Raw genomic sequence first — 20,690 nt, forward strand, 5'->3', positions numbered from 1 at the left:
CCGGACACATGTTGTAATGAACTATTTTGATTGTCTACATGTGGGAAATACATACCTGAAATTATGCTCCGTATTTTTTAAACACCCTGTATTACAAATGTCTATTGAAGAGAAGTCTATTGAAAAATAAAAGTCCACCGCTGTGGAGTAATGGTTAGCATGCCTGACCGCATAAATTGAGCGGGCCCGGATTTAAATCCTGATTGGAACAAATTACTTCGTTGCAGTTTTCCTCAACGCATTAAGAGCAAATGCTGGGTAACTTCCGACGTTGGAGCCTCGATTTATTTCGCTGGTATTATCATCATTTCATTCAGGCGCTAGAAAGCCATAGTAGTTGATAAAGCGTCGTAAAGTAAACAGTTTTTTTTTTTAAATATCATTGAGTAAGACTCTTGTAAAAGCGTCAAAAGAAGAGAAAACTAATACTTGACTGATCTCCAGAAGGCTGTAATGAAGTGAAATGTTGTCCGAAAAAACAATTTAGAGTGGGTGCGTACTTGGTAATACTGCGTCGTCTGTTGATAATCTGGTTAATCCCTAGATCATATATACTCGGCCTTACAGGCTTTGACGGTAACAACTTTTGTCAGGTTTACTATGGTGCCATCTAGTTGTAACATAAGGAGTCACGTCATAACACCCATTTGAATTGCATTAGCGACTGTACTGTCATCTCGTGTTCGTTTACGGCGGACGGGTGGCGATCCTGGCGGTTGTTCTCTTCAAAGTGCTACCAATTTTAACATAGGGATGAGTTGTCTGTTATATATATGACCTAGGGTTAAACGTAGACAAGCATATAAACAATTAATGAACAGTTTTTCGTTTTGCAATAACTAAAGAGAACTGACCCTAGAAACATAGCTTTACTAGATACTATTTTGCAATCTAATTACAATGCTGATCTCTTCACAAATTTTTAGCTGAATTACAACCATTACTTCTCCTGTAAGATTCTCCCGTGTTCCTAAGAATGTAAAAGATATTTATTACTATGTTTCACGAAAGGACTTACAAAATGTATGTTCATATGTAAACATAAATATACGTATGTTTTTCTGTAAACCTGTTCCCAGCAAGTCTTTATAGCAGGGCTGGGCACATTACGTGATTCTGAGAAATGAGCGCTGTGTGCTTTAAAGAGGTCTCGCGAGCGGTGTGACGTATGCATACTGTACGTCATTCAGTGTCGGTGCAGTGGTGACTCTGCAATATGAAGGCGAACTTTGAAGACGGAGCTTCCGCTCATAGACTAAAGCGGACCGCTACTCCCAATGCTTTTAATGTATCACGGGAGGAGTAGTTATTTTTCGTAGAGAGCAGTGGATTAGCAAAGTGTTTAATTTGTCGTAAAACACTCCAACTGATTAAGGGTTCAATATCCAACGATATTATTCTTTACAACATGCTACTGAATATGACAAATATGTTGGTAATGAACGCCATAAATTAATACAACTTAAAGAAAATGTTTCTCAGATACGTTATATTAGAGTATCTATTTCATATTTGCATTACATTATAAGTTATTATACACTTAGTAATATGTAATTTTAAATTATACAAGTATTATGATATATAATATATAATATTATATATCATGAACTGTAATATACTATACTATGATATATCATAATATTTGCATAATTTAAAATGATATATTACTAAATGTACTATAATAACTTATAATGCAATACAAATATCGAATATATACTCTAATATAATGACCTGAGAAACATTTTCTTTAAGTTGTATTAATTTATGATCACATATCATATCATATCATATATCATATCATATCATATCATATCATATATCGCATCGCATCATTTTATATTATATTATATTATATTATATTATATTATATTATATTATATTATATTATATTATATTATATTATATTATATTATATTATATTATATTATATTATATCATATCATATCATATCATATTATATATTAACAGCATGACAATAATGCACTTAGTGAATCGGCCATGAGAATTAGCTACAAAATTTTCCACGAAATTTCAAAGGAATTGAAAACATTCAACGAAGGTGAATTCATCAAGCGATGTTTGATTATATTGGCAGATGAACTCTGTCCACAGCAAGTAGGGGAATTGGAATCCATACTCCTGTCTCGTAGAACCGTGGTGAGGAGATTGCAGTATGTGCGTATGGGTTATGTAAATAAGCCTAATGATTTGTGTATGTGCATAGAGCGAAGTTTATGTCATTAAATTAATAAGAGTGTTATAAATTCTTTAATGTACAATGGATTGATGTAATATCCTTATGAACTATTATGTACTGACAGATTGAATGACTAGAACAACCGTGGCTCTTGTTACATTAATGCAGGGAAGGTAGCTGTAATGTGAGTCCGCCACTGCGTGAGCGTTCTGCTCTGGCTTGGAATTGAAGTGCCTTTCGGAGCGAGAGCAGCTCTGGCCGACTAGACTGAGCCGCTCTCATACCTGGCCCTGCTTTATAGCATTCTTTTTCATACTACGTATAATACAGTCATTATTTCAGGGACGTTTAAAAGACCGTCGTTCTTTCGTGCATTGAACATAAACTGTTGCAAACTAAATATTAAAATGATATGATCACTGTTTTAAGGAGAGACGCAGATCAAAATGCAAGGTTTCAAAAAATCATTAATATCTTCTGATGTGTTGCAGCTAAAGTATGAAATTTTGCATACTAATTTGTAATTTGCGAATTCTTTTCAGATTTTTATGCGTTCAGTTTTTAATTAAAAAAATCATGTATTAATATCCATATCTACCTTTTTATGGAAAATAATAATTAAATAACCTGAAGTTTTTTTTTCTGCTTAATAAGAGAACACAAATATAACAGACTCGTATTATGCAGAGACTTTTCCATATTCCTGTACTTTTATTTTTATAAAATGTTTAATTTCGATATAAAAATTGGATTACAAATCGGTCTTTATGATGTAAAAGTGAAAGAGAGCAATTTCACAATTGGACGGAGTTACGCTATAATAGACCAACCGACAATTTGAAAAAAATAGATATTTGCACAAATCTGTTGATGGCAGGCTAATTTAACTCGGAAAGAATCAAGAATCCGATATCTGAAGTTTGCTGCTATTTATAAGCAAAAATCGTTTATTGCATAAAATTCATTTATTTATTTTGCTTTGAAATATTAATGCAACTTCTGGCCTCTTGTTAAAAATCGGTTAGCCTTTTTCGGTATTATTTGTGCTATTTTTTTGTAATAGTATGAATGTTATAATAAAAAAAACTATTTATTTCAATGGTCAATATCTCGAAACAGGTTTTTGGCGCTTGGATCACTATTGCTAATCACCGTCCAATTATTTTGCAAGACAAAGTGAATCTACTCAATAAGAGCGAGTATGCAACATTTCATCCGATTACCTCAAATAGTTTGGCGAAACGGCACATAACTATTCGAAAATGTAAGTTCCGGGAAAAGGCGGACAAGATAAACATTGTTTCAGAACCTTAACTTCCTTTTAGACTTAAAATTGTACATACCTATAATCAGGTCCGAATATGGTTCTCAAATTTAGAGATATGGTTATTGACCATTTACTATTAAATGAGACAATACATTTTTTTTGTTGATATTTTACTATTTTGACCCACATCTACCTTTAACCAGAAAGCACGACAGAAGCCACTTTTTTATGAGCCGATATTGACAAATTAAGCACAAATTTGTAAAAAAAAAAAAAAAAAAAAAAAAAAAAAAGTTATTCCTTCTGAAAGGAACAGTTTTTGTTATAGTATCTCATTTTTTGCAATTGTTCAAAGAATACACAGAGGTAACATTTTAATTTTCTTTACTGTTTGAGCTAGATGTTTGAAAATTTGTATACATAATTCTGCATATGAATAGCCCCTGTAGAAAATTTCATCTCATTTGGTCCAAAACTACATGGATTATTATAATTTTTTGTAAATTGAAATTACATTTTGGAAAAATCACTACTCCTCTTATAAATTTCAAAATTTTTGTCTGAAATTTGCTCCACTTAGGCTACCATTCAACTCTCAAAAGCATAACTTGATATTTACATTTTTCAGATCATACTGCAAGAGGTAAAAAAATTATTTTATATAGTACGCATCCCATGATTACGTATGTAAAAATGCTGACATTTTATTATACTTGTTGATAATTATTGCATTATATTATAATTTCTTTTGCAATATCATCTCTTGTTTTTCCTTGCTTGAATAGCATTTTATGTAAAGCATTACTATTATTACAACAGTAACTACTAAATAATAATAATAATAATAATAATAATAATAATAATAATAATAGTAATAATAATAATAATAATAATAATATATTTTTAGCCGCAATATGCGGAACTCGAAACACGTAAAGTGAAGTGGGTAGGCATTAGATACATACATATATACATACATTACATTACCATACATACATACATATATACATACATTACATTACCATACATACATACATACATACATACATACATACATACATACATACATACATACATACATACATACATACATAGTACATCATCATTCATAGTCTTTTGTTAATTCTTATATAATTGCAGTGCAGTTTGGGGGCACAAATATATTTTGGGGATACGCTAGCACAAAGCAAAAAAAAAAAAGTAATAATAATAACACCACTGCTCTAGAATATAGCGACGGATAAAATATGAACTTACCCAATGCTCCAAACTCGGGAAAACATACTTCCTTATTCTCCATTTCCATTATGTTTGTAAATGATGCGTCAGACTTCACGATAGCCACAATTTTGAAGTGACCTCTAGACTCAGTGTCCTGATACAGAGTAGTTGTGAGATTGAAGAAACTACATGAATGAAACAAAGATAAAAGATATAAGGATTACATATTCATAAGAAATTATGTTGGTGTGTTTCATTTATGCATTTTGCATGCTAACTAAATATTTCACTGTCTAGTTACTGTATCGATGTTTTAAGTTGTAGATGGCGTAGAATCTTAAAAAAAAAAATTAGTGTTACTACTGTTAAACAGAATTCTCTGCCACATTATAATAAAAATTATTCGAATCACATTTTTGTTATTGAATCCAGAGTTGGGTGAGGCCTATGAATTTATAGAGTACATTCCTCGCATGGTTTCTTTGGAAAGTGTAGCTAAAACAAAAATCTCGTTTTGTGAAAATACGCCACTTAAAACAACTTTAATTAGTGAACATTTCTCTTTCGTCCACGAAGTTTCCTTTTCTTTGCGAACAGATGACTCTCTAGACCAGACATTTAAAAACTAGACACCGGCAAATTAGACAACACTCACGCCCGTAACTGCTTGCCGTCAGGCATAGGGTTCCGGTGACGCTACAAAGCAAGTTAACTTTTAAGACTGAACGCATTCAACCCTAGTTTTATAAGTTCAGTTGAAAACCTGCCTGTTTGCTCTTATTATAAGGTAGAGTGACTTGCATTCACGGAAGCGCGTCTGCGCTGGTTAAGATCAAACAGTACTAGTTTGAAATCTAAGTTCGTTGGCTATTTAGTCACTTCAAAAAATCTTTATTTTATGGTCCAACACGGCAGAAAATTCTTGATTAAAGAAATATAGTTTTACAATTTATTGCACTACAGAATTTCATAAAATAATAAGATAAATATTATATATTTCATTTTTCTGCAAATTGTATCTGACTCAAGAAATAACGGCAGATAATTCTTGATTAAAGAAACACAGTTTTACGATTTATTGCGCTCCAGAATTTTCATAAAATAATAAGATAAATATTATATATTTTATTTTTCTACAAAGTGTATGTGACTCAAGAAATAACGGCAGATAACTCTTGATTAAAGAAACACAGTTTTATGATTTATTGCACTACAGAATTCATAAAATAATAAGACAATATTATACATTTCATATTCCCACAAAGTGTATCTGACTCAACAAAATAGTAACATTTCGTAACTTGTGACTAGTTGGGAAGGGAAGGGAAGGGAAGGGAAGGGAAGGGAAGGGAAGGGAAGGGAAGGGAAGGGAAGGGAAGGGAAGGGAAGGGAAGGGAAGGGAAGGGAAGGGAAGGGAAGGAAATATGTTCGAAAGATATTGGTAACAATTATTATGAATATCAACAACTATTATAGAAAAATATTTCATTTTAACTTTTTCCTTATCAACAATTAAAACCCTCATGAATACCTGTTAAATGTATAAAAGTTTTTCGTTCTTCAGAATATTGATTTGCTATTTAACTTCTAAGGGACAGATTTCTTTTTATTTGTGAAGCTGAAAGTTTGAATGGTTTGCATTACATTTATATTACTACGATGAAAAGGAAAGTGCAAGTAATTTATAATAAGTGTTGGCATTTAATGGATATTATGTTGACGAGACATAGTTTTCTTTGTCTTTATTAACGGTACGTTTCAGAAGACAGCAAATAAAGTTTTCAGTAATTTGTCTATATCTGTAGGCTTCTGGTCAGGTTTGAATGACTTGGTTGATATTTATCATGCATCTGAAAGCAACACAGTCTGGTGCAGGTCGGTAAAACGCAACAGTCCTTTCGGGTCACTATATAGTACTGTTTGACGTCACGTGCAATGACACTGCCTGTCTGCTTGTGAGGGAATGTTGAAGGCAAGGCTAGCGATTCCATGCGTTAGCCCGTTCACGAAGAAAAACGGGTATGGGCAGGCCTGAAAGAGATTTTGCCGGCCTCTGTTTTAAACCAACCTGTGTGCTGCGAGAAAATGAAAATAGTAAAGGTTCTCGTAGTAAAATGTGAGTCGACAATAATCAACATTCAGTGAACGCGGCACAAGTCAGGATTCAGTAAACACATTCCCTCTAAAACTCTAACAATTCCTCCGTGGTTGGTGACCATTGATTTAGATTATATGAGTGTGCAGCAGGATTTTAAACTACATCTTTAGCACAATCTAGTATATACAGTCACGATGCTTGAGTTGTTGAGGGTACTAGGAACAATAGATTGTGCCGGTACTATTTCGCATTGTCTGTGATGAGGCGATAGTAGTGGTTAGCAACTATCTATGGATGCATATTCCCTACGTATTGAGCTTCGTGACTGTATATACTAGAGTGTGTCTTTAGTGTGCCACATATTGAAAAAAGATTAAAAACACTGCTCTAGACCAACGTTACGATGAGACTGCAGATTTACCTGCAGAACAGAACAGAACAGCGTCTCAATTTTCTTTAGATTAACTGGAATTGATCTCAAAGGATCTAAAAGCACAAAGTTCCTTGATTTGAAATTGGATGATCACTTCAACTGGAAAACAGAAATAGAATATATGACTCCTAAATTGAGTTCTGCCTGTTACAAATTAAGATTCTTACCTTCTCTTGGCAATATCAATATATTTATTCTGTAATGAAATTAGATTAATATTCTGGGGCAATAGGGATATCCTGAAATAGCACCAACAGTTAGCGCGCGTGTACTTTGAGGGATGCGCTTTCCGTGTGCATTTGTATTCCGGTATATAAACATTGAGGATTTACGTAGTGTATTAGTACATTAAATACCCTTAAAAAGACTCAAAATGCCACATTTTTGTTGCGTTGCTATATGTAAAAACCAGGGAAAGCCTTTTGTCTCCATTCAGGTCCCGAAATCATCTGAATATATGCTTTAAACCTTAAAAATTTTAACCAATTAACTTGCGCCTCGAAAGTGCTAACGATTAAACAAAAATAACTACTTCAAGTAAGGAATTGCTGGATACAGTTTAATTTTGGAAGAGGAAAAAGAAAAATTAATGAAAACATATGCAACCTCGACAGCAAGCCATGTTAGCTTAGATTATATTCAGTAATTCTAGGAGTCTCCGAAGTCTACGTCAGCATTTTACGCCTGCAGTAAACTCTCGATTAAATGGGATGTTTATTATCCAGGATGATCCATAGTGAAATCCATTTCGTGAATAATGTTTTAATGAGCTATAGACTAATTATTAAAACTATGTTTTTACTTCAAATTTGCAAAATCATCCTACATAGTATTCAAAACTGCATGTCCTTAACCTACAAAACACAGGAATAATCGTGATACTACTGCGATCATATTATATCATGTTATGAAACATTGCATTTGATCTTTCTGCAACTAGAAAAAAATACGAGGAATTCAATCTCGATAGTACCTTCCCTATAAAAAAACACTTTGGTGGCTGCATATCCTGTTTTTAGCGTACGGTACTTACAATACTAATGATTAAAGAGGTAATATTCACTTTCGACAAGTTCCTATTTTATTTATTTATTTATTTATTTATTTATTTATTTATTTATTTATTTATTTATTTATTTATTTATTTATTTATTTATTTATTTATCTATTTATTTATTTATTTATTTATTTATTTATTTATTTATTTATTTTATTCGTACATCTAGTTCTCAGAGTTCTCGTTTAGGTTCATGTATATTCAATTTACTAGTATCTATATTCTGCATACAGCAGATTTCCCCATCCACCTCTTAAGTGATTCGCTCAGCATTTTACAAGTTTACGCTATTATTCATTGTAAATTAAATTAAATTATAAGATAAGAAAATACTAATTATATTAAATTATACTAGGTTATACAAAATAATTATAAATATAATTTTGACACGCACAAAAAACCAACAAGCGGGAGAACGTAATCAACTGTAGTCTAGCATATGACGTAATATAGCCTTACAACATGTTGTGCCGCATGGAACGCTTCTACCATCTCACGGTAAAACTTCGCATAAGATATCCTTATTCATCTGAAGTTATACATATTTTTGTTTTGCGACAAATGAAAGTCATAAGAATAAAGACTGGTGTGTATAATGACATCCTCTAAAAAGATTTTCCAAAATTAAAAAATCTTATCTTTACCTTGTGAGTACATTTCTTTCCTGTTAAAAATAAAGATACTTTTAGTATAGCCCGAGCGTACAATTAATACCCAGGCGATGTCAAAGAGTGCGCTTTCTTTTGAATACCGTAGATAAGATAAGAATTTATTGATAAGATCTTCTCAGATGCCGTTCCAATCACACGAAGCGGTAACATATAGCTACCAATGATGCGTTAGCAATAATAATTGACATTCTCATATCTACTCCAAGTGGAATAAAAACCAATATCATATCTGAAGTTGACTGGTAACGATAAGAAAGGTTATTAATTTTAGTTTCAATTTTAATTAAAAGTAATTTTATAGCTTAAAATTTATTCACTGTGGATTGTGGTGGTAGAAATCAATGAATTGATGTTGGTATAAAATAATTGTAACCAATAATAATTTAAAACGAAAAATATGACAACATCGCTTGACATTACAAGTATTGATGCGAGCAAAAAAACAAATATATATATCGAACACAAAGCCTTCCGCCTGGGTACTAATTATAACTTTATTAATTTTAATACGAGTTTCCTGTTAGTTTCAACTGTCATAAAAAGGAGTTCACTATTCGTGTAGCTATTACAGTCTTCAATGCACTGCCTAAAAACCGGCATCACAAAACTTTGAAGGCAAGAGAAAAAGTTTAGAACAGAATTAACAAAATTCTTCTATAATCATACCTTCTACTCAACTGACGATCTGTGTAGGCCCATACTTGTAAATTATATTACTCTGCTCACTATGTTTTATATTATTTCATAGTTTTGTACAGTGCGATAGAAAAGTCTCTCCGCAGCTCTATTGGTTCTAATAATCCCAGAATACAACCCTGCAGAAAGTTGGCACTCCCCCATTCATTCCGGTTTGACAACCTCACACCCCCAGTCCATCATATGCTTAACCGCCAGTGCTGCCACTTGAATTCTCTACCAAATGCACTTGAATTCTCTGACTAGTGGATTATCGGTTACACAAACACTGCAGAGAGACTTCTCGATCGCACTGTATAAAATTGTACCTGTTTCACATCTCAAAGCTACAGTGCTGATGTAAGATCTATGAAGTGCCGGCGCAACAAATAATGAAATGAAATGAAAATAATGAAGGGGAAAGTCAGTCCACTTACTGTCCTGCTATCACTCCCATGTTGGCATCCGTTCCCATGACATCAGCTTCTCCGTTCTTTATCATTCTGAAGCAGTTCATTTGGTTCGATGCTTGGACACATGCAATCTCGGGTACAATCCCTTGAGTAATACCGGCCTGACGCAGCCATTCACACTTGTTGTTTTCTGCATCCGAGATCGTGCACCATTTCATTGGGTTTTGACAAGGAAGAGTAGTGCCTGGCTCTGGTATCTCTCGCCCTGAAGTCAGGAAATGTTAATATTTCTTACTAATCCATTCTAATAACAATATATATTCAATTTCCAACCACGCCTTACTTATCTTATATTTATTGCTAATTGGACAGATTGTTTTATTCATAATTCATTAAATGATGATTTTGAAGACGCATTTGACCATGTAAATAGAAAATATTTATGAGAAATGATGATAAAACGAGGATACCGAAATCATCTAATAAATTGTGAAACACATCTCTATAAATGTACATATTTAATCTTTAATGCAACTAAAAATATCAATAAGATTTTAATAAATCAGGAAGTAAGACAAAATAATCCGAGGCACAATAGCCCATGAAGAACCATGACCGGCCAGCCGACTGCTGGCCTTATATCCAATGCCGAAGCAGAGGTGGACGATCATCCAACCAGAATGGAGGTATCGTGTGATTAGCACGATGATCCTCCCAGCCGTTATGGCTTTCGTAACCGGATTTCGCTCCCCAAGTGCATCACGGTGCTGGATGGGTACCGGTTCCACACACTGACCGAAATTTCATGAGAAAATTTCTTCCGCTATGAGGATCAACCACGCGCATTCCGTAACACGAATCCTAAGCAGGATGAATTTACTAAATATGTTATTATTTGTCCAACAGAATCATATCTGGTATAGTGATAATTAATATTTGAGGAGAAAAATTCACTCCGGCGCCGGGGATCGAACCCGGGTCCTTGGTTCTACGTACCAAGCGCTCTGACCACTTAGCTACGCCGAATCCATTCCACAACACCCGATCAAACTCTCCTCCTACAGTGTTTACCTTTTGTGGCCTGACTCCGAGTTGGGCATATACGTTGACGTTTATATTTCAAGTCAACTGCCATTATACAGAATGCCTTAGACCACGGAGCGGGACAGGAAGTAAAACCAAGGTTGTGTATTATCGTCCACACTCCACGTTATTTAATATCCAGAAAGAGAGAGAGAGAGAGAGAGAGAGAGAGAGCGAGAGAGAGACGATGCCGTACGAAGATTGAAAGAAAGTGTTACCGAAGGAATATATATATATATATATATATATATATATATATATATATATATAATGGTAATTTTACGACGCTCTATCAACTGCTGTGTTTATCTAGCGTCTGAATGAAATGAAGGTGATAATGCCAGCGAAATTAATCCAGGTTCGAACGCAGAAAGTTATCCAGCATTTATTCTTAATAGGTTGAGGGAAAACCCTGGAGAAACCTCAACCAGATAACTTATCCCAACCAGGATTTGAACCCGGACCCGCTCGTTTTATGGCCAGGCGCTAACCGTTTCTCCACAGCGGTGGACGGAATAAATGTTGGCATAAATGATTTTGTTAATACTTTATTGCATGGTAGATGATGATGTAATTTTAGAAAACACAGAATCCAATTTAAAAAAAATAATTTTATCAATTACGTAAAATAGGAAAAGAATATAACTTAAAAGTAGGCCTATTAGTTAATAAAACGAAGGTCATGAAATTCCAAGGGAAATTTCATTATGTACGTACAAAAATTGCAATAGAAGATAAATTTTAGGAACAGGTGACACATTTTAAGTATTTAGGTGATATCACTTACGACTATGACAGAGACTAAACTACGCCAATAAAAAATGATATATGGAATGATTAAGCAAACACTAAAAAAATACACGAAAGGATACACAATTAAAATTCTATAAGGTGATGGCGGTCCCCTCCCTTTTTTACGGATGTGAATCGTGAACAATCAGACAAAAAGATTTAAAACATATCGAAACAGTAGAAATGAAATTTCTACAATCTCTAAAGGCTGTTCAAGGATAGATAAAATGCATAATGACGATATAAGGAATGATTTAAACAGTGATCAAATCTTACAATACAGACGAAACTGGAAATATAATTTGAGGAAGATAGATGAATCAAGAATACCAAAAATAGTCTTAAATTAAAGACCGTTAGAAAGAAGAGAGGTGGGACGCTCCAGAATGCGATGGAATTGAGGCCGGGACAGGAAGAGAGCCTAAATCCATGTGAGGCAGAAGAAGTAGAAGAAGATGATGATGATGATGAAATATAATCTACAGATGCCACGAGAAGACAGTTTGCATTACTTTCGAAGTACCCAATGAAGAAATGATGCGATAGGAAATTCTAAGAATATCTTCTTGTGCACCAAACTGCACCCCAGAAAAGCCAAGAAATTCAGCTGCAGCACCTTATATTCTTACTGGACTTGCCTGTCTGGCAAAGCACCTAATTAAAATTTGGTTTTGTCTTTCTATAAACTGTATTCTATGTAAGAAGGATGAAATCATAGATAATAACTCTCTGTGATTCCCTGTCAACCAAGAAATATATATATAAAAAACACTAGGCTGCAAGAGGACAACTGGTTTCATTGCTAAGCAACTAAAAATTGAACAACATTACAGGTAAATCAAGATTTCAGGTATAACTCCCTGTAAAGTTGATTTAAATAATTTCGAGGGAAAAATTGTTCCGGGGCCGGGCATCCTGGGACGGTTGTCAGCCCACTTTCAGGTCTGTGGATATAGAGGGAAAAATTGGATCGGTGTCGGGTAGAGTTCCCGGGTAGCTCAGTTGGTAGAGCGTTGGTACATTAAACCAAAAGTCCCGGGTTCGATGCCCGGCCCCGGAACAATATTTTTCCCTCGAAATTATTCAACATTACAGGTCTTACCAAAAGTTTAAGGACACCCCTCCATAAGTGATGTTTCACTTCTGTCAGGTGAAACCCTCTGATGTTTATACAGGGACCAAATGCCTGTGAAAAGTGAAGTTTTTACTGCAAATCCAATCTGTCCATCTTTCAAACTGTGGATTACATAATTTTTTTGTCTTGTGAAACTTATTGAAAAATTACATATTTTGTAGCAAAAAAATAATAATTCCTCCACAATGGGTTGACTTAGATCAATGAATTTTGGAATGGAGTTAGATTATCTTCAGTCATTCTTCCATATCTCAATAATCTGCGACTTCACGTCTACACTAACAGAATATCGGCCTATTTCCATTTTTTTTTTTCAAGGAAGAAATCCAACCTTTCCATGCTTGTAGCAAACTCCACAGCTGATTACTAAAAGTGGAGGGAATAACCTGATTGAGCATTGTTACTCATTCGCAATGTTATGATGTAAATGGCAGTGGCAGATCCGGGTCCATTACCGCGAATTTCAAGCTCAAAAGAATTTTAGAAAATGGTAATGTTTCCTAAAGGAAAAAAAAAACAAACAATCTGGAACACAATGCCTGCGTGAACTGTCACAAATTTTTAAAACAAAAAGCAATATTGCACAAGAAGTCTTCCAGATATGTCTAACTCTATCCCAAAATTTACAGATCTAAGTCAACCCATTCTGAAGTGATTATTTTTTTTCTACAAAATATGTAAAGTTTCATAACAGACAAATTGTTATATAATCCACAGTTTGGAAAATAGACAGATTGGGTTTATAGTACAAACTTCACTTTTAACAGGCATTTGGTCCCTTTATAAACAACAGGGGGTTTCACCTAAGTATAAGGACAGTAGTGAAATATCACTTAAACTTTTGGTAAGACCTGTATTTAGCGTCTGGCCGCGAAACCAGGTGGCCCGGGTTCGCATCTCGGTCGGGGCAAATTACCTGGTTGAGGTTTTTTCCGGGGTTTTCCCTCAACCCAATACGAGCAAATGCTGGGTAACTTTCGGTGCTGGACCCCGGACTCATTTCACCAGCATTATCACCTTCATATCATTCAGACGCTAAATAACCTAGATGTTGATACAGCGTCGTAAAATAACCCAATAAAAAAGACCTGTATTTATTTATAAGTACATAAAAGCTATTAAAAAGTGTATGGCGTTATGATACATAATTGTCGTGCCAATGTGCAACAACTCAACTAAAGGTTTTGTGTTGTAAGGCGAATCAATAAAATCAACAGATTATGTTGAACTAACCATGTGCAAAATTTAATTCATATATTATGACAAGAGTCCTGCTTTTGGTTACCTAAAGCCTCCAAGCAACCCGCAACAGTGTAGGTATTATGGAGTTTAGATCGATGGTATCCGACGCTGTTTAGTTCAGGCCTACAGTATTGCACAGGGCACTTACGAAAACAAAACAAAGCTGGGCGGTTGGAAATGAGTGCTCCAATAGTCTTATTTCGTAGCAAGCACGTCAATAGCAAAGATGAAAATGTATTTTATCAGAAAGAAGGAAAAATTGTCTATTTGAAACACTAAAAATGTTCACCGTCGTTGATTGCAATATGTAAAGCACGCACTCGTAGTTTGTTTTATTTTAAGTTTGTTCTGAATTATATTTTTTCATTTATTAATTATAAACTTTAATTAGATCCGAAGTGTCTAGATGCGTTTTACTTATTGTAAAATAGGGGGTATACAGATTTCTGGCACCAGGTAGCAATTACAACTACAAATTTTATGTGACGCCTGAATTTTTTGTTGAGTTCAAAAGTTTTTAAGACCTCGATTTCTTTTATGTCACTACGACTAACATATAATGTTAATAAAAGCGGTTGTAGGAAGAAATTCGAATGTGCTTTTTAAATTAATATCGTTACATTTGTTGCGCGTCTCTGAGAGTGTGTGTTTGCATTGCGTAGATATTTAATATTGTTTAATATATTTCAATGAATGTATCTTTTTCTTAGCTATAATAGTTTTCTCATTGCATGTATGGACAAAATGTGATGACTTCTGAAAATAAAGGTGCTGGCTCCTGAATTATTTTTAGTTTTCTCTATTCTTGGTAAAAAATGATCTTTTATTACTATAAACTGCCTTTGAATAAATACTTTGTTATTGTTGTTATTAATTAATCTAAGTGGTATTTTGTACATGAGTATTGTTCCTGTTGTTCACCGACTTATACACACAGGTACACGAATAAACAGATGTAAACACACTGTACTGGAATGTGCGATAAGATTTCAGCGTGAACTGTTGACTCGCAACTTGCTTACCAAGCGATGGTAATATGATAGATGTATACCTAACTTGTATTCAAAGTAACCAAACGCAGGACTCTAATTGAGCCGTTCAGAGCAAAAGTGGTGTAAGTCAAAATTGGGTAATGAGATTTAAAGTAAAAATTCTGTAAAATACAGCGCAAAGTAGCAATTAATATGTCCTTCTTGCTTTCCACTGACTACTAAAGTTTAAATAAATTGAATATTAATTGCTTCTTTGCGCTGTATTTTACAGAATGTTTACTTGAATCCTCACTATCCATTTTTGACTTACACCACTTTTGCTCTGAACGGCTCAATTATGACACATTCGGTAGCTTAAACATTTTCCTACCTCATTTGTAATTAACCGTCAAACATTTCTGCCAAATGAACACACTCATCTGAATATAATAGTGAAAAATCCTTCAGTTGTTTTAAGAATCATGTCCGAATTTGTCTTTCGATTTCTGTAGCCTTGAACATCTTAAAACAGTAGAAACATGCTATAACTTCATACATTAACGAAAGTTACAAAAGCTGATTAACTAAGCTTACCTTTCTCAATGAATTGTCTTAAAAGAATGGTAGGTATTAGGACAAGCTTATTACTGCCAATTATAATGTTTGACAAGGTGTCAATCCATTCATTTATTCTTCTGGATCCAACATTCGTGGGTAGAAGAGATTGCAGTTCTGTCCTGAGTTTTTCGGCAGTTGATGTGCTGGAAAACGTACATGTTTTGTAGAAAACAGCATAGTAAATGTTTTACATAGTTTGAGGTTTTAAAAGCAATGCCAGTACATTATGAGCTACAATGCAGTGAAATCTATTTTCTCTCTCTCTCTCTCTCTCTTTGTACGAAGGAGGAACCCAAAGGCTTGCACTGTAGCCTGAGGCTTATTGTACTTACCACTCCTATTCTTGTGAATGATTGGGTAGCCGAACGGCCGCGCTCTTGTACAAGTACAGCACGCCGCACCGTGAACTTAACCCGGGCTATTGTATGCATGATGATATGTGAATTAATGATGGTGAAATGAGTCCGAGGTTCAACGCCTAAAATTACCTAGCAATTCTGCTTCAATTGGTTTAGGGAAAACCCCGGAAAAACCCCAAATAGGCAATTTGTCCCAACCAGGATTTGAACCCGGACTCGCTCGTTTCATAGCCAGACGTGCTGACCATTACTTCACAGCGGTGGACTAAAATCTAGCTTAAGTAGTCACTAGTTGTTTTTTTTTTTTTTTCTGGACGTCTTGAAGTGAAATTTTTAACCCGAAACCGTTATTACAACCTCAGACTTTCTTAAATAGAATAAGAGAATTATATAACAATAATGGTGAAAGCTACTCACTCCTTCGCGATTATGGAAGGCCATGGTTGTGAAATCCATTTACAGGGATTCGGATTTGAGGCAATATTTTGAATAGTCCCATTTGGGCATAGATATCTGTACGGTGCTGGGTCTACTCGTCGTGAAGCTGTTGCTACAAGCTGGAACAATAAAACAAAGCTTTAAATACGAAATAATATTTTTCCCAAGCCGTATGGATAGTTACAGTATTTCCAGTTGTTTCAATTAAAATCTGATTCATTGAGTTGTATTTATATCAACAACGTTTTTTTAAAGTTTCAGAAATAAGGTGGCACATAAAATACGTCTTTTCTTTAATAAGTCTAGCATAGGGACGGGAAACTCGTATTATAAACAGAGCAGTCAGCATATGAGTACCTACGCACAACACTAATTGTAAGTGTAGCGGGAGAAGATAAGCTCTCTGAGAAAGGCTGTTCCCCTTTCCTGGTCTAGCATGAGTCGTCGTCATCATTATATATGTCGCCGTCGTTGTTGTTAACAGAAGAGAGTGTTAAATTATTAAACTCCAATGTACGCGTAGAGCAAAATTAATATTTACTATATAGTTTGGTTTAAAACTTTAAAGCTTTGGTAGCAGTGGTGACAATGATTATCATGGTGGTTAGTAGTGACGGTCATAGCGATTTTGATGGTGGTATTGGTAGTGATAGTAGTGACTGTAGAAATGATTATGGTGGTAGTAATGGTGGTAATTATAGTTGTGGTTGTAGCATTGACAGTTGTAGCAGTGGTAGTTCTAGCAGCGCTTGTAGACAGTGGTGAAAGAGTTAGTGGTTGTTGCCACTTAAACTGACAGTAGCGCTAATTATTATAGTTGTGATAATGATCAAGATAACAAAAATAACAGTAGAATTAATTTTTTACTTGAAAGAATTCCATTATTCTCATATGAAATTGAATACATACTGATTTGATAGCCTATTTTATTACCTAAAAAGACGTTAAAATGGAAGTTCTGTTTTGTAAGAGATTTATTCAACTTGGTATTGCAGTGTAATGAAACCAGTGACTGATTTAGAGGAAGAAGGCTCAGAGTTACCGTCCTCTCTTTGGAAGTAATTTAAGATGCTTTTTAATTAAAATAGATACACCAATTTCCTCATTATGCACGATTTGTCATTCTAAAATTCAACGCTTTCATTAATATTCTTCTTCTTCTTTCTCTCAGTTTAACCTCTCCCTTCTAGGTGCTTTTACACGACCCACGCCACCCGGGCCTTACAGGGCCGCGACCTGTCGGGAGAGGAATTAATCTATGGATCCCATACATACTTTTTTGACCGTACAAAGACATGGAGGGCCTCCCCGGATGAGGGATCAGCTCAATGCCAGGGCCACCTCCGATACAACACAAACATTGAAGACATTACACATCATTCACTCACACATATGAAAGGATTAAGGGAAGGATCGCCGTCCATGGCCGGACTTTCAAGAGGTACAATCCCGGCATTTGCCTGGAAATAACTGAGGAAACCATGAAAAACCTCAGTTAGGATTGCCGGCCCCTGGGATCGAACCCCGGACCTCTCGAATGCGGGGCCAGCCCTCTACCACGCCGCTAGTTTCATTAATGATAACTGAATTATTCCATGACTAAATTTCACACTGGAACTAAGAGTTGTGTTTCAGTACTTACGCCGAAGTACAGCTGTGCGTAATAGTATGCAACATAAGCTACGTCTCCGCCCTTTTTTGTTAGACAGTCAAGTGTGGAGAACTGGTTTCCATCTGTTTGTGGATTCTGAGAACATCCAACTGGTGAGTCGCATAGTTGACATAAACTTGGATATTGACTTTCTGTAAAAAAAAAAAAAAATACATTAGAAGCTTCAGATTCATGCTTTAATTGAATGAAGCCTTCGGAGTATTCTTTGTGCACATTCTTTGTAAGTTAGTATTTATGTTGGTTCTTAGTACATACGAATTGTGAATAAAGTTGCGCATTTATTCTATATGTTTACTACACTGATTGAAAACTTTTATAAAGTCGACCGAAGCCATATCAAATTATTTTAGGCACATTGCTCATAATCATTCTACAGGGACATCATTTTATTTTTACTTCAATTTTTATTGTACCTGAGTTTTTTAATGTACTTCACTCCCACCCCTTCTACTAATGAAGTTCCAACTGTCCTCCTCACAGAACCAAGACCGCAGTACTGAGTTAGTGAATATAGTACGTTCCAGAAAAATGTTCGCGTTTTCCAGTGACGAAAGAACTTTCAATATTTAATCATATTTTCGCACAGGTATTGTCGTCCGTTTGCTTACGTCGCATCCTGATTTCCCCCACCTGCTTCTGCTCGCCCCTCTATGAAGACTAGTGGCTGGGCTGTTGTAGCTTTTTTCTGAACTGTTAGGAATTGGACGTCTACGTAATATTATACAACTGTTTAAAATAACTTAAATAAAAGGGCCTCGTTAAGTAATTAACTGTCACGTGATTTCCTCCCTTTCTACGATCCTGCGACGGACAGTACAGTAGATAGCATGTTTGAGTAATTTGATCTGTGCGGATCGGGTAGAAGTGAAGATTGAATTTACAGTACGTAAGGTACTCTTTTATAGAGTAGATACAGAATTATTTCAACATGAGTTGCTAGTACGAAGGACGAAAATGGTAATTGGAATTGGATGCAATAGTCTATAGTGCGATAATATGCACAAAAGAACTGAAGCCTATATCGAAATGAACAGTCACAATTTTCAAAAATTTGTTTAAATACCGGTATCCATATTATGATTATTTTTCAATTTAACTTCATTCTCTATATTGTACGCTAATGTGCTATAGATTGTAGACAGTATAATATACACTGCATAGTGAATACGTTCACATGGATAACTCAGTTCGTGAGTAAAAACACTTATTGTTAATACTGTACTGTATTTTGATTAAACGAAAACCTAATGAAAATGATCAAACTCAAAATTGCAATATTTCCTAGCTTACGTAAATAGATGAACTACTTTTCTTACCTCCTATACCTAGTAAAGTGATTTTTTTGTATTTTACGCCAGTATCATTGAACTCCAGTCGTAGAAGGGGGTAGCAAACAGTATTTCCGGTTCTCAGCCATTAATCCAAAGATATAGCCAGGTTAATATTAAAAATGTTAGTAAAAATAAAATGATGTCCCTGTATATTTTGACGTAAATACGTCTTTATCGAAGAATCACTAGAGAAATACGGGTTACAACCGGGTAACAGGATCAGGGAACGAAAAGTGTAAGATTACTTACACTTATGATAACACAAACTTCAAGGCTTATTATATGGAACCATAGGCCTATATGTAAAAGATCAGAAAATAAAGACCTTTAAGATGGTTATAGTACAGTGCATGCTGTATATTTTATCTTTCCACTCTCGCGCAGTCGCTGCTTGTTATTTATTGTGTGCAGTATTGAGTTGAGTTTCAGAGCAGTACATCTGTGCAGTGTTGAGTTTCATTTTTCTGTTTGTGTCTGTTGCTTGAGTCTTGGTTCAGAGATTTAATATAGAGCAAAGAATTTTCGTTCGAGACATCCATTTTCAAACAACTCCTTGTCCAGGTCACACAAAATGTAAGACATTAAAAAAAAATACTGGCATGTTAAACTTTCTTTGCAGATGTATGATTTTTGACAGTATTATTTATTATATCACTCGAATTATTGTGTGAGAATTTGAGCATGAGAACCGTAGTAGCTTTTAACTACTGAATTTGCAGACAAGAGTCGTTTTGGAACTGTGATGTGGACAAGATGCGTTTTGGGCCTATAGGCAGCTATCTTGCCATGGACAAGATGCTGTTTGGAGCTGCATTTATTTATTTTATTGGGTTATTTTACGACGCTATAACAACATCTAGGTTATTTAGCGTCTGAATGAAATGAAGGTGATAATGCCGGTGAAATAAGTCCGTGGTCCAGCACCGGAAGTTACCCAGCATTTGCTCGTATTGGGTTGAGAGAAAACCCCGGAAAAAACCTCAACCAGGTAACTTGCCCCGACCGGGATTCGAACCC

General features: G+C 34.9%; 1 protein-coding gene and 1 non-coding gene across 2 annotated transcripts in view; one reads left to right on the top strand and one right to left on the bottom strand.

Annotated features, from left to right (window-relative positions):
- LOC138705141 (transferrin-like) overlaps positions 1-20,690 on the bottom strand; it is a 70,538-nt gene that overhangs the window by 24,360 nt on the left and 25,488 nt on the right. Inside the window, exons 6-10 of the mRNA XM_069833802.1 lie at positions 18,313-18,473; positions 16,650-16,789; positions 15,850-16,016; positions 10,057-10,297; positions 4,722-4,870 (exon numbers count right to left, since the gene is read on the bottom strand). Coding sequence (XP_069689903.1) covers positions 4,722-4,870; positions 10,057-10,297; positions 15,850-16,016; positions 16,650-16,789; positions 18,313-18,473 — 858 coding nt within the window. The remainder of the gene's footprint in view (positions 1-4,721; positions 4,871-10,056; positions 10,298-15,849; positions 16,017-16,649; positions 16,790-18,312; positions 18,474-20,690) is intronic.
- On the top strand, positions 12,895-12,967 carry TRNAN-AUU (transfer RNA asparagine (anticodon AUU)). Its single transcript has one exon. It is a non-coding gene; the product is annotated as a tRNA-Asn (tRNA).

This window comes from Periplaneta americana, chromosome 8 (assembly GCF_040183065.1).
Source record: "Periplaneta americana isolate PAMFEO1 chromosome 8, P.americana_PAMFEO1_priV1, whole genome shotgun sequence".
Classification (NCBI taxonomy): domain Eukaryota; kingdom Metazoa; phylum Arthropoda; class Insecta; order Blattodea; family Blattidae; genus Periplaneta; species Periplaneta americana.